The sequence below is a fragment of the Borostomias antarcticus genome (assembly GCF_949987555.1).
Source record: "Borostomias antarcticus genome assembly, chromosome: 2".
Classification (NCBI taxonomy): domain Eukaryota; kingdom Metazoa; phylum Chordata; class Actinopteri; order Stomiiformes; family Stomiidae; genus Borostomias; species Borostomias antarcticus.
The window spans coordinates 19408320-19422367 of record NC_140235.1 but is presented as its reverse complement, the minus strand read 5'-3'; the positions used below and the strand labels follow the sequence as shown (position 1 = coordinate 19422367).

Genomic DNA, 14048 nt, shown 5'->3' with positions numbered 1-14048 from the left:
GCAACCAGTTGGATTGTATAAAGGCACTAAAGAAAATCAAGATGCTTGCAAGATGTTTTCAATGGCGTAATGGTTTAGACAGGTGTTTGCACTGCAGTAGACCAGAGTTCAAAACCACCCGTGCAATAAAAAAAACAAAAAACACTGCAGACTAGTTGAAATCGATCGCAATTGCATTGCCAGCCTTAATATCTCATTAGTAAATGCTGTGTAAAGCATAGTTTACACTTTAGAAAAACTCCCACATAATACTTTACCAACGGCCTAGTAAATGCTTTATAACTACTTGAATTCATCATGAATATGAACATGAATATATTAACCCACTTACTAACCATTTGTGCATGTCTAATTCATTACATGGATAAATGCATGCACAAAGTACTTATAAATAGTTTGTCAATCATTAACTTCCACCTTATAAAAAACCTGATGAACCATTAACAACTCATGAAAAAATTATTTGTAATTGATGATACGTAATTTGCAAATGGTAAATACATTGTCTAGAAAGATAAAAACAGCGAATGAACACATTCTACATTAGTTTATTAATTAATAAAAAAACTTTATAAATGTGTTAAGAAATTGCTTACTAATGTGTAATAATGAATGAATAACACTTTATAAATGATGAATTAAGTATTTACTAATACTTAATTAATGCTTTATAGTGTGCACTTATTATAAAGTGTCACCGTTGTCTTGTAATGTGATGATTTATTTTTGTACAAGTATCATGTCATGTGGCAAATGAAGAGTGTGTGTTTGGCATGCCTCTGTTTTGGGTGTAGCTAGTGCAGTACGATGTCTAGTTTACACAGCAAGGTTTGTAGCAGGTACATTGTTAACATGTGTACATATTGTACTGTAGAGACTGTGAAATACAGTGTATCTTCTTTATGGGACATGCCTGTTGCCATTGATAATCAAATGCATTCATCTCCATTGATTTTGAAATCAAATCACGGTGGATCAACTTTGTTTCTTTTACTAGACAGACACATTCAAAACGACCACTGTCTCATCTTACAGTACATTTTCTTATATTGACATGGTTAGACCTTTTTTAAGAGGTAGGTAATTAAAGTTAGGAGGTCAATTAAAGGTAATTCTATGTATGTTAACAAATGAGACAATCAATAAAAATTTAACTTCAAATATCCTTCAAATATGTACTACAGCTCACTTCAGATGTTCAAACATTCTTTTGTCCTAGTTGAGGAACTTGGAGATACCGGAGAAAATGTTGTGCCTCTCTTTTCCCGGTTTGCTCAGTTAACCAAATTAAAACGACATCGCCAGTTGTGTTCAGTTTTCAAAACAGAATCATTACATTACAGTCATTTAGCTGACACTTTTATCCAAAGGAAAGCCACTTACAATAATTGCATTGAACGTAGGAAAAGACAATGTACTACTATTTTACTTTCCAGAACTCACAAGTCCTTTCTAAAACAAGTGACTAAGAGCATAATCTAGTGCTGAAGGCAAAGTGCAAGAAAATCAAACTAAAAATACAATAGCTGCTTAAGAGGATCGTGGTAGTACTTCTTGAAGAGGTGAGTCTTGAGCCTGCGACAAAAGATGGCCAGCGACTTTGCTGTCCTGATGTCAGTGGACAGTTCATTCCACCACTGCGGGGCCAGGACAGAGAAGAGCCAAGACCATGTTGGTCAACCGCAAGGGCCTCAGAGTGATGGGGAAACCAGTTGCCCCGAGGTAGCAGAGCGTAGTGGTCGGGAGGGGGTGTAGGGTTTGAACATGGCCTGGAGGTACATTAGGAGAGAGCTGTTCCTTTCATTGCCCATTGATTGATTGAGTGAGTGTGTGTCACCAATGGTGATGGCCAGGTCCCTGTTGGAATATCATTGATCGAGTAGGCGTGTCCCAGTACCGATTGGCACCATTTCGTTGTAAAAAGTTAAGAAACCCAAGCCTGTGTAAAACAACACAGAAGGTCAGAGGTCACTGTTGCAACATACAAGATCACCATATGCAAAAGGTTTGATGTTTTATGTGTGTGCGTGCAAAGCCTGTAAAAATGGCCTAGCCGCAATATGTTTCCAGGCCTCTGTCCAACCCAGATGTTACTTAACTGTCGAGTCCTTAAGGCTCAGCATACCTTTTAAAATTAGATGTGTCGTTTCCTATTGAAATCTATCGTGACATTGTGCTTGATGAGGGATAATTATAGCTGCATAGTCTCCTTGTAAGGGCACACAGTGGATAAAAGGTTGTTTAGAGTTTAGAATGTCCACAAGCCTACCTTGGGTTGAGGATGGTGCGTGGATACATGTACCCCATGTCCTATTTTAGGGCATGCGGTTAGCATAAAGTTTAAGTGAAGATGCTACATACGTAGATGCATTTTTTGTTCAACAGCCAAAGTGCATGATCCCAGGGGTGGTCCTGTTGTGGTTAAAGGACAATGCTCATTTTTGACAACCTGGACCTTATTTACGACATATTATAAGACGTTTGACTCACCGAGATCACTTTGGTGTAGTTCGGAGGCATGTAGAAGAAATTTAAAATCCAGCGCGAGCCAGTATATCCATGTAATGGCGGTGGTCGGGGAACTTAGAATGCAGTTTCTAAAAATCTATTTTCTGCCGCGAAACGGTTGTTTTCATCAATCTGTCTTGATGAATCGCTAGTTGTGCTTACATAGAGCATAGGCCTGTTGTGGTTTTTCACATGCCATGATCTTTAGAAACGTCTTTCGAAACGAAATAGCTTCCTCACTTGCTCCAGCACGCATGCGCACAGCGCGCAATCGTTGCTCCAGCACGCTGTGCGCATGCGTGCTGGAGCAAGTGAGGAAGCTATTTCGTGTCTAAAGACGTTTCTGAAGATCATATTACAGAGGCATGTGAAAAACCACAACAGGCCTATAGGAAAATAGATTTTTAGAAACTGCATTCTAAGTGCCCTGACCACCGCCATTACATACTGGCTCGCGCTGGATTTTAAATTTCTTCTACATGCCTCCGAACTACACCAAAGTGATCTCGGTGAGTCAAACGTCTTATAATATGTCGTAAATAAGGTCCAGGTTGTCAAAAACGAGCATTGTCCTTTAAGTTTATAGATACAATAGATACAATTTATAGATACAATAGATTAATGATATTGGACATGATCTAATTGCCCATGTGTGTAAGTCTGCCCAGCAACAGGAGTTACACCCAAATTTGGTTAAGTTCTTCCAACTTTTGGTTCTGATAGGCTCTAAGCCTCTGAAGTACAGTATAGATAGATAGATAGACTTTATTTCAGACTCAGGTCCATATAAAATCCATATAAAATCCATAAATACAATACAAATACAAAATGTATAAAAGTGTCAACATGTCTTAGAATCTCTACGTCCTCTGATCTAATCCATCAGGCTGACGTCGAGCTCTGAACCAGATTTGTACTGTATCAACCTCTTTGTTACATTGAATTTATATTGTTAATTAAACAAGTATTATACTTTGTCTGTAATTTGTGAAATATCATCTTCTGACATGTAGATATCCAGAAACTGGAACCAACATCCCGGTGCGGGCAGCCCTTACCCAGAAGGAACAGCAGCTCAGTCCAGGTTGAGCTTGAGGTGGTGTGTCGCCGTCCACTCCGAGATGTCAGAATCACGAGGTCAGCTCTGCATTTTGAGCACATTTTCTTTCTCTGCCCTGAAGAGCGTCTCTGTGACCTAAGACTTAGTTAATTGTGTTGTGTTTCTGTATGTTGTATGTCTGTTTTGCTTGGCCCTGGTGAGACTCTCTGTAGTCCAACATGGAGGCCGGCCTGCTGTCTTCACCACGGTGAGTGACTCATCCTCTCTCCGCAGATAGTCTAGAGGGGTCCTACCCACACAGTGCTCTCTCTTTCACACTCTCTCTTTCATCTCTCTCATGCTTGCAGGCCTAGAGGAGATTGAGGAGGAGGAAGAGGAATATGAGACACACCAAACCAAGAGAAACCAGTTGATACAAAATATTTCCATACCAGTGGCAAAGACATCTCTGAGAAAATGAATGTGTTTGTGATCTTGAATGTGCACAGATAAACAGGTAGATAAAGAAGAAATTCTTTAAATCAATATGATTTTTCTGCAGAGAAGGAAAATGCTGTTTTTGTTTTATTAACAATGTAACATCACATGGTCAATTAAAATGGTCACTTTCCCCCTGAGCAATTGTCAAAGTATGTAGAATTCAGCTGACACCATTTAACACAACTTCCTTAGTCACTTTCTAACAATAGGAGGAAGTTCATGGCATTTTCTCTTCTACTTGCATTTTTTGTGGGAATGGGAATGCCAACCCCTTTGGTATTTCTAGGGCAACTTTGGGTTTACTGGTGTGCATGTGTGTGTGTATGCGCGAGTGTGTGTGTGTGTGAGTGTGTCTGGTGTGTGTGTGTGCGTGTGTGTACTATGTGGTGTTTTTGTTCTAGAGACTATCTGACATGCGCGTGTGTGTTGAAAGGCGTCCGTTTTCCGGGATGGAGGAAGGAAGGTTTTTTTTTAATGTATTTTTTTAATCTGGGCTGTGTGGGTGTGAACACATGCTGTATCCGCAGCCATCATTGCCTCGGTAGAGTCCCCGACAGGAGAGGTGAGTTCACAGGTCATGAGGACAGAGCAAGCAGCGACTATGGAGGCAAAGGCAAAGACAGACACACAATGGAAAACGCCAGCAGTGCAGTCAAATGATTTCCTTTTTAGATTTCGATACGCAACCCTGGTCTGTTTTGAAGTCCTTACAGGTCACGTGAGAACTGCATGGAGCGTCTCAAACGTTGTGAAGCACAGCAAACCACAGGGGGGCGATGATGAATCACAAAACCTGCAGGAATAATCCTTCGTGTAGGAGACCAGTAGGGGGCGACACATTCCAAGAGGCACCGTCACTACGCTTGGACTGTCTATACGTGGGTCGGAATGAGAAGTGTTTAACAAATTGACGATGCGATACTTTATAAGCATTTATGACGAAACGCCACAGAGGCAGCTTCCCCACGACCATCAACCTCTTGAGCAAGGCTTGTGTCCATGCTGTTGGCCCAATGTTATGCATAGCCCACAGAAAACAAATGTTGCACTAAAAAGGACAGCGCGAGAGAGGCGGAGACGCAAAGAGAAAGACACATAGAGATACCCATGGAGATAGGCAGAGGAAGAGAGAGACAGAGCGAGACAGAGCGAGAGAAAGAGAGAGGCTGTCTGCCAGTAGCCTAGGCTACTCCTTACCAGAGTATACCTATCTGTAGCATTTCTCATTCCCCCATGTCATTCCAAGCCCATGATTTAAATGAATGCAAATGTAAACCAACGTGGTCCACTCTGTATTAGGCTACTGAATGTGCTATAGCCTACCTGGCGCTTTAGGAGATGCGCGGCGTTAGCTGGGGCAGCCTTGACGGCAGCAGAGTGCGCACGTGGATCAGAGGGCTGTCAGCAGCAGCGTGGGTGGGAGGACAGAAACACAGTGGAATTGCGCTGCTCTACTGCATGACTTGTTGAAGTGAAATGTTATTTCGGCGAGAACACGTTAGGAAAGGGCTAGAAAGAAGAAAAAAACAATGTAACGCAAACTGCTCCTCCTTCTCTTATTCCCCATTGTAGTCTGACTCCCACTTCAAGACTGCGCGGCAGAGAGGCTGGGAACCAGCCGACTTCTCTTCTTTGCCGCCTCGTCAACTAACTGTCGTGACTACGATGTACCAGAATGGTTGGTCTCAACTTCGGTGACAGCAGGAGATACACTTGAACAAACAAACAAACAAAAATATATTTGACAGTCGGATGTCAAATGGTCCTAAATAACACCTCAAAGACGCACTCAACACCTTTGGACAGAAACATGGACTCCATCGAAAACCCGGGGCTTCAAGTGAGTAGCCTAATTTCAGCTTTGTTATAGGACCTGGCCTAGATGTAGGTGAATTATTCAAAAGTAATATACATAATTTGGAGCAAGCAGACACCAAGCCCTCGTCTTCATTCGGCGCAAGGTGCAGCACCATCAGTAAACCTCTACCTGACATCAGGTGCTTCAACGGCTAGCCTCAACAGGTGCAACTTTTCCACCAAATTGTTTCAGGATGAAAATGGACAGGATGACTTCGAAAGACTCCACTTCCATACTGAATGAAATTGTTGTTGTTTTTTACCTTTTATTGCAAATTTTAAAATTTGTTTTGTCATTTGTTAACTTTAAAAAAAATATCTAATTAGCTCTAAATCTATTAATTCAAAAAATGAAATGGCATGCAGTTTTGCCTTGCCTGACTCCCTGTCAAAATGGGCATGTTAGGGTTAATAATAGACATATATTGTGTTGGTATTTGTTTCCAAGTAAAAGGCAGCATAACTGTCCTTTTATACGCATCATTGATATGTCCTTAGAGAATGGATGGGAAAGGGACAGAGACAGATTGACATATTTCAGCTGCTACCAGCAGCGATCACCACAGCCCAGTAACCTACTACAGTTTCCTGGACGTCAGCAGACCATCCTACCACATTTAGGTTACCCTACCACATTTAGATTTCTGCTTTCATATTTTCCAGTTATTGTACTAATCACTTTCAGTCTCTTTATGAGGCCAAATACTAACATTAGATCTAACAGCCTCTTCCTCTGTCTGATGACCAGGAGGCATATATCATGCCAAAAACTACACAGAGCCATATTGCAATAACTCGAACGCTGTAAGTTTCCATCCGAGTTCGTAATAGTAGCCGACCGTTATACAATATGTTTTCTCTCCCTCCCGTGTTGAAGTCCCATGGAAAAGGAGCGCGGAAAAAAGGCAGATTCAAAGGTTCCGACGGCAGCACCTCGTCAGACACCACCACCAACAGCTTCGTCCGACAGGTAAGACTGAGATTAACTGTCCTGGTTCCCAAACCAGCTCAATAGGCAGTGGTGTGAAATGCTGCCAGTGAGTGTTCGAGTTGTTAATGGGCAGTGATTGATTCGACTTTGTCAAATATTGAGAGGCGGTTAGTAGTAAGTGTGTCTGATCTGGAAGTTAACTGCACTTTGCAGCGCTTTCTTTCACCATTTCACGGTCCATATGAGCTACTGGGTGCTCACACAAGGACAAATATCTGGCACTGACAACTAACATGAGAGCAAAAAAATTGTGCACCACTTGCAGAGCAGGGACTCGGAGGAGTGCGGGGAGCAAAGCACCCGAGGTGTCTGGTCTTTGTTGAGAAGGCCTGCCGGGAGTGGACAGGACGGGCTGAGGATGCGGGGCGCCCCTCACGAAAATGTTTCTCCTTTTTTGGAGGAGGAGGAGGAGGAGGAGGCCCAAATATTGCCTCCTCCTTGGCACCACGTACAGCCAGCAGCAGCAGTGGAGCTACGAGAGAACTGGAGGGGATTAGAACAATATGGCGCCCGGCAGCAGGACGTCTGTCTGTCTGCTTCGTCTCAGGCACGCCGAGACCAAGTCTCCATGAGACACGAGGAAGTTCAAACAAGCTATTTTTATCATTGTATATCTCAGCGAGAGCTGATACATGAGGAGTGGCTGAACGCAGTTGAGGAGGAGGATGATGATGAAGGTGTCCCCGTCCCCGTCTCCCTCAACCCGTCACCTCACCCTCCTCTCCGGGGGCGCATTCCCACAGTCTTCCAGGGTGCCCTCAGTCTCATTAGGCAGACCCCCTCTGACTCCCTGGTTGCCGTCATCCCACTCTGACTGAGTCATGGGTGGGGAAGGGGGGGGGGGGGGGGGGGGGGGGGGGGTTGGGGTGTGGGAGTTGGCATCATATCAGGGGTGAAAAGGGCACGAATGTTGAAAAGCAGTCATATCCTCTTTTAGATGCTAGCTGCAAGAGAACCCCAGGAATAGCACCCCTTCCAGCAACTCCTCCGCTGTTGAATTGTTTTATCATAACAGTGGTTCAGCTGACCTTATTTTCCTTTCCCTGCACTATCAATCATGAAAGCAGTGATTATTTTCACTTCACCCCAAATTCCCTTGAAAAAGCACTTGTGCTGCACATTACTCCACTATTTGAATTGCTTGAATTGGATTTTGCTCAATGCAAGGCTAGTTGAATGCAATTCAAATAGTGGCGTAATGTGCAGCACAAGTGCTTTTTCAAGGGAATTTGGGGTGTGCCCAAATTTTGGGCTGTGGTGTCCCTGCAGGTGGTCATGGTTTGAGGTCGCCGCCGAAGAGTGCCTCTTTCATTGTGTAGCCTATGTGTTTTTCAGATGTTTTTTTTAGATTAATGCATCTCAGTTCTGTGAAGCCGACAGCAACAAGCACCAAGTTAAACTGCACTGCAGAATATAAGATTTCAAAAGTAAACTTATCGTTAGCTCTAGTCAGCTCACCTACATATTTACAGTAGTTTATAGGCTAGTAGTTATCCACATTAGCGACTTGCCTGCTGTGTTGTGGTTTTCACCTAAACCTCCCCAGTAATAGCCGTAGTTACAGTATGTAAAGTTGACTTGATTTGATTGACCGTCTGTTACCGTGTGAGCTTATGGTTCTGATAGCTTCCTGACCTCTGTCTTTGCCAATACTATGGCCAAAGCAGGATAACGAATTCAACTGTAAAATCCTTGTTGGTAAAATATAGGCTACGCCCAATGGTGTGTGTGTGTGTGTGTGTGTGTGTGTGTGTGTGTGTGTGTGTGCTTCAAGTAACTGGCGTGCACTAATAGGGCCTGTCATAATAAGCTTGTACTGGCGCCCGTCGTAACTACGTTATGCCACTGGAGAGAAAGAAATAGAAAGAGATTTAGAGAGAGATAGAGAGGTAGAAAGAGACAGAGAAGTAGAGAGCGACAGAGAGGTAGAGAGAGGGGGGTAAATGAGGCAGGGGGGCGGGGGTGAAGGGTTGAAGGAGAGAGAGCGAGAGAGCAAATTAGGAAAGGAAATTAAGGCGAGAAAGAGAGAGCTGCTGTAACTCCTCATGTTTGGGGGGCCTGTCCTGCAGTGTCTGAGGAGGTGGAGAACAAGCCAGCAGTGGTCCACCCTGGACCTCTCAGCCGTGGGAGTCCAGGGGTGGTCCACTCTGGACCTCTCAGCCGTGGGAGTCCAGGGGTGGTCCACTCTGGACCTCTCAGCCGTGGGAGTCCAGGGGTGGTCCACTCTGGACCTCTCAGCCGTGGGAGTCCAGGGGTGGCGCCCGGCTCTGGGTCACACTCTACTCCCCACACTCTACTGGGTCACACTCTACTCCCCACACTCTACTGGGTCACACTCTACTCCCCACACTCTACTGGGTCACTCTCTACTCCCCACACTCTACTGGGTCACTCTCTACTCCCCACACTCTACTGGGTCACACTCTACTCCCCACACTCTACTGGGTCACTCTCTACTCCCCACACTCTACTGGGTCACACTCTACTCCCCACACTCTACTGGGTCACTCTCTACTCCCCACACTCTACTGGGTCACACTCTACTCCCCACACTCTACTGGGTCACACTCTACTCCCCACACTCTACTGGGTCACACTCTACTGGGTCACACTCTACTCCCCACACTCTACTGGGTCACACTCTACTCCCCACACTCTACTGGGTCACTCTCTACTCCCCACACTCTACTGGGTCACACTCTACTCCCCACACTCTACTGGGTCACTCTCTACTCCCCACACTCTACTGGGTCACACTCTACTCCCCACACTCTACTGGGTCACTCTCTACTCCCCACACTCTACTGGGTCACACTCTACTCCCCACACTCTACTGGGTCACACTCTACTCCCCACACTCTACTGGGTCACACTCTACTCCTCACACTCTACTGGGTCACACTCTACTCCCCACACTCTACTGGGTCACTCTCTACTCCCCACACTCTACTGGGTCACTCTCTACTCCCCACACTCTACTGGGTCACACTCTACTCCCCACACTCTACTGGGTCACACTCTACTCCCCACACTCTACTGGGTCACTCTCTACTCCCCACACTCTACTGGGTCACACTCTACTCCCCACACTCTACTGGGTCACTCTCTACTCCCCACACTCTACTGGGTCACACTCTACTCCCCACACTCTACTGGGTCACTCTCTACTCCCCACACTCTACTGGGTCACACTCTACTCCCCACACTCTACTGGGTCACACTCTACTCCCCACACTCTACTGGGTCACTCTCTACTCCCCACACTCTACTGGGTCACTCTCTACTCCTCACACTCTACTGGGTCACTACTCCTCACACTCTACTGGCTGACTACTCCCCGGCTCTGGGTCGCACTCGGCACCCCGGCTCGGCCTCCACGCTCAGCTCCGGGGGACGGGGGGCAGCGGCGCACCTCTGTACAACCTCTATCTGCGTCATGGAGCGCTGAGCCCGGCGGAATGTCGCCTGAGCGGTGATGTAAGCTGATACCATGTGTTCTGTGTGCGTAACTGCGGGGATGAAAGCAGGGAGACCACAGCTGGCTAATTTGTCCGAAACTCAGGACCCCCTCGGTCAGGCATAAATGGAATCGCTTCCTGCTGCCAAGTCTTCGTGGGATTTTAAGAGACAAACATCTCCCTAGGCTCTGTGGAGTGGATGTGTATTAATAGTGTTGGAAAACCGAATTAGACGAGGCACCACCAAATACAATCATGTAGAGTTTAATTCAAGGAAACCCAGGCTATTGCATTGAATGGATTTAATGGAAGATCGCTTTAAGACGCATTGTCTGTTATACGTGTACACATTTCTGCCTTTTCTCTCTGGTTTACATAACTCTCATACAGTAGGATTATGTCACATTCTGCCTCCTGTTGCTTCCCTTTTGCTGCTGTGTTTATGTAAACCGTCTCACTTGGCTTCCCACTCACACTTTCTGGCCCACCCCCCCACGCCTCTCTCTCTCTCTCTCTCTCTCTCTCTCACACTCTCTCTCTCTCTCTCTCTCTCTCTGCACGTATCCCTCTCTTCCACCTCTCCCTGCTCTTCTCTCTCTCTCCCTATCCTCCTCTCTTTTTCTGTCTCTCACACACACATACACCCTCCTCTCTCTCTCTCTCTCTCTCTCTCTTTCTAATCATCAGGCAAATAATTGTGGTGTTTGGAGCCTGCTTTGTCTGATATGCTTCAATTTCCCCTTTCAAATGGGGGGATGTGTGTGTGTGTGTGTGTGGAGGGGGGGGGGTTCTGAGAGGTTGTGGTAGGGGTGTGTGTGTATGGGCGGGGTAGGAAACCCCTCTCTCACTCTCGATTACAGAACATTCTCCTTTTCATCCACCACATAATGTTTCCTGGTGGAGGTGGTCTTACGTAAACTCCATACCGGCTCCGACACCTATCGGATCTGGCAGCCGCCGGGCCTTTACATTACCAATACCCCAGACACAGAGGTATAGATAGGGAGGAGTGGCAGCCTCTGGCTAGGCCTCTCAGAACCAGGGAGAGATACTCTACAGATCAACAGACGTTCCAAATGTCCCTATAGAAAGTACGGAGCATTTCGGAGAGTGCACCTTGGTTGTAAGTTTCCGACATCAGCCCGTGTGAGGTTGAATGTGAGTCGTTTTTTTTTCCTAGCTCATATGTAACGGCTGTGTTCATCCAGGCCTGACCTATTTCTATTGTGAGAGTGATAAGCAGGGAGAAAACTGCACACCGCTAGTCTCCTCAGGTACAGGGTATCAACAGCAGAGCTAGAGCGCCATCTGGTGGCGTCGGCAAAGGGAAGCCACGGTTTTGAGGATCACTCTGTCCGGCATGAGTGTTGGCTGGCATGAGTTTGAAACCTGCCTCGACTTCAAACATATGTATGAAAATCCCAGACAGAGGAGAAATTGTGCTTGTGTCGTTTGAAGTGGTTTTGTTTGGGTCAAAATAGTCACAAAACGCTCAGCTATTCACATTCATCTGCAAACGCTAGCAGTTGGACACCCATAAGGGGTAATGTACTCAGCGATGACCTTGGCTTTTTTAATACGAATGACTCTCTGCATAATCTCCCTCTGCTGTCAGCCTTTGTCCTCTCTGCCTGTAATCGATTGAGACTGTCTGCAGGACAGACAGTGGCTGAGAGATCTGCCAAGTTTCTTCCCCCTGCCTCTCCCCCCCAAGAAGAATTATCAGTTGCAGTGAATCCCAATGCCTCTGAGGTACAGCTTCCTGCTGATGGGTCGTTTTGTCAGAAGTACAGTCATAGTTACCCAGGTACCTTCTGTGCAACTCCTATATATCCATGGCAAATCCTATATATAATCTCCTATATAACTATACCCAGTTATATGGAGTAGCATTTCCCTGGACCCTCCCCCCTGAGAAACAAACACAGATGTGTGATGTGCTCCGGTTAAGATAGCAACAGACTGTGTCCCGGAGCGTGTCCGGAGCGTGTCCGGAGCGTGTCCGAAGCGTTCCCAGAGGATCCCCGGAGCGTCACCTTGTTCTCCTGTTTATCAACGTCATGGTGCGAGGAGCAGGTGAGCGATGATTACCTCTGAGAGGGAGACAGGAAGTGACAGAGTAACTGATGGCGTTCCTCCTCCGACAGGCGCCCGGGTCCCTGGCTGTAATGACGCCCGTCGATCATGGCGCAGACGTACGTCACCGGCTATGGACTTTGATCTCAGATGAATCAGCCGATGAAAGACCTGGCTGCCTTCGCATCCGACGAGGGGAGCCTTAGAGCCACCCACAAGCCCGGGGGGGAGGAGCATAGATCTAGATTAGATCAGGATACACAGTAAAGCCTCACCATGTGTACTGTTACTTGCGGACTTCCTATCGGGCTTCAATGCAGGGGACCGTCTGTGGCTGTCTGCCTCTGAAGTGGGCTCTGTCTGACAGCAGGAGACATACAGGACTCTTCATGTCCTGATGATAAACAGCTTTGGGGCACCTCTGGTCTCAAACAGAGAGGAGAGACAAGGAGGAAAGAGGAGGAGAAGAGATGAAAAGAGAGAAGAGAAAAGAGGAAGGAAAACAGGAGGATCGAGGGAGGAGAGAGGAGGGGAGAGGAGAGGGGAGGGGATAGGAGGGGATAGGAGGGGAGGGGGCAGGAGAGGAAAGAACAGAAGGGGAGGAAAGGAAAAAAGAGGAAAGGAAAGAACAGGAGTGGAGGAGAGAGGAGAGGGAGGTGAAGGGGAGGGGAGAGGAGGGGAGAGCAGTGTGAACACGAGCGCGAGAGGAGTCACATGGAGAGACGGTGTGCCAAATTAAGGAGTGGAGGAGGGAGGAGGAGAGAGAAGTTGTCCTTGTCCCGCGGAGCGGTCACCGGTGCTTACCCCCGCTGCCTATTGTTTACTACCTGCTGCCAGCTGCTGGCTGTCCGCCTCCAATCAGCCTCAGCCCAGCAGACGCCGTGTCGGTGTCGTTCCTGCTCAGTGTTACTGTAAGGCAGCGCGCACATCAGCTTGTATCAACAGGGTCAAACGGAGTGTAACATTGGGTTTTTAAAGGGAAAGGAAGGCTACAGAACTTAAGTTAGCTAACAGCAGGATGCTGTATTCGGGCTTATGTAGAAAGAGGAGAAATGCCTAGTTTAGGATAAACACCAGCCAACAGCCTGGCTCCAGCCCCTGAATCTGAATTTTCAAATTCTCTAAATGCGATTCAGGGTCTGGAAAGGCTCTCGTCCAGAGTGAGTTCTCAGTTGGAATTCTAACCAGGCTGATCAGCATCTTTTGAATGCGATGACGGAATTAAACTGTGCAACGTGATTGATTAGGGGATGAACTAATCGCTGAGGACTCCTTTGGCAGCGCCCATCTTGGAAAACGGCTGCAATGGGAACCTACTCAGACAGAATAATGAAGTGAAACGAAATGAGAATTCAATCTCAGACTGTCAGGCTAGCCTTTAGACACAAAAAGGAAGAATAATTTGTTACAGTGTGAGAAAATCAAGAAAATAATTTAGTGAGGGAAAGAGTGTGCACGCCTGTGTACCCAGACAACAGCCTCTGCATCATCATGTACAGAAGAGTCTCTCTCTCTCTCTCTCTCTGTCTCTTTCTGCTCTTCTGTCATTCTGACAGCAAGAGTTACATTCTTAATGTCATGCTGACTAATGGCTTCGTGACACCTGTGGTGAGAGAGA

The 14048-nt window shown here is 46.4% G+C and overlaps 1 protein-coding gene across 1 annotated transcript in view; it reads left to right on the top strand.

The window, feature by feature from the left end:
- Window positions 1-5807: 5807 nt before the first annotated feature.
- cacnb2a (calcium channel, voltage-dependent, beta 2a) overlaps window positions 5808-14048 on the top strand; it is a gene marked incomplete at both ends in the record, with an annotated part of 84409 nt that continues 76168 nt past the window's right edge. The window contains 2 exons of the mRNA XM_084458331.1: window positions 5808-5888; window positions 6783-6875. Of these exons, the coding sequence (XP_084314457.1) occupies window positions 5808-5888; window positions 6783-6875 (174 nt within the window). The remainder of the gene's footprint in view (window positions 5889-6782; window positions 6876-14048) is intronic.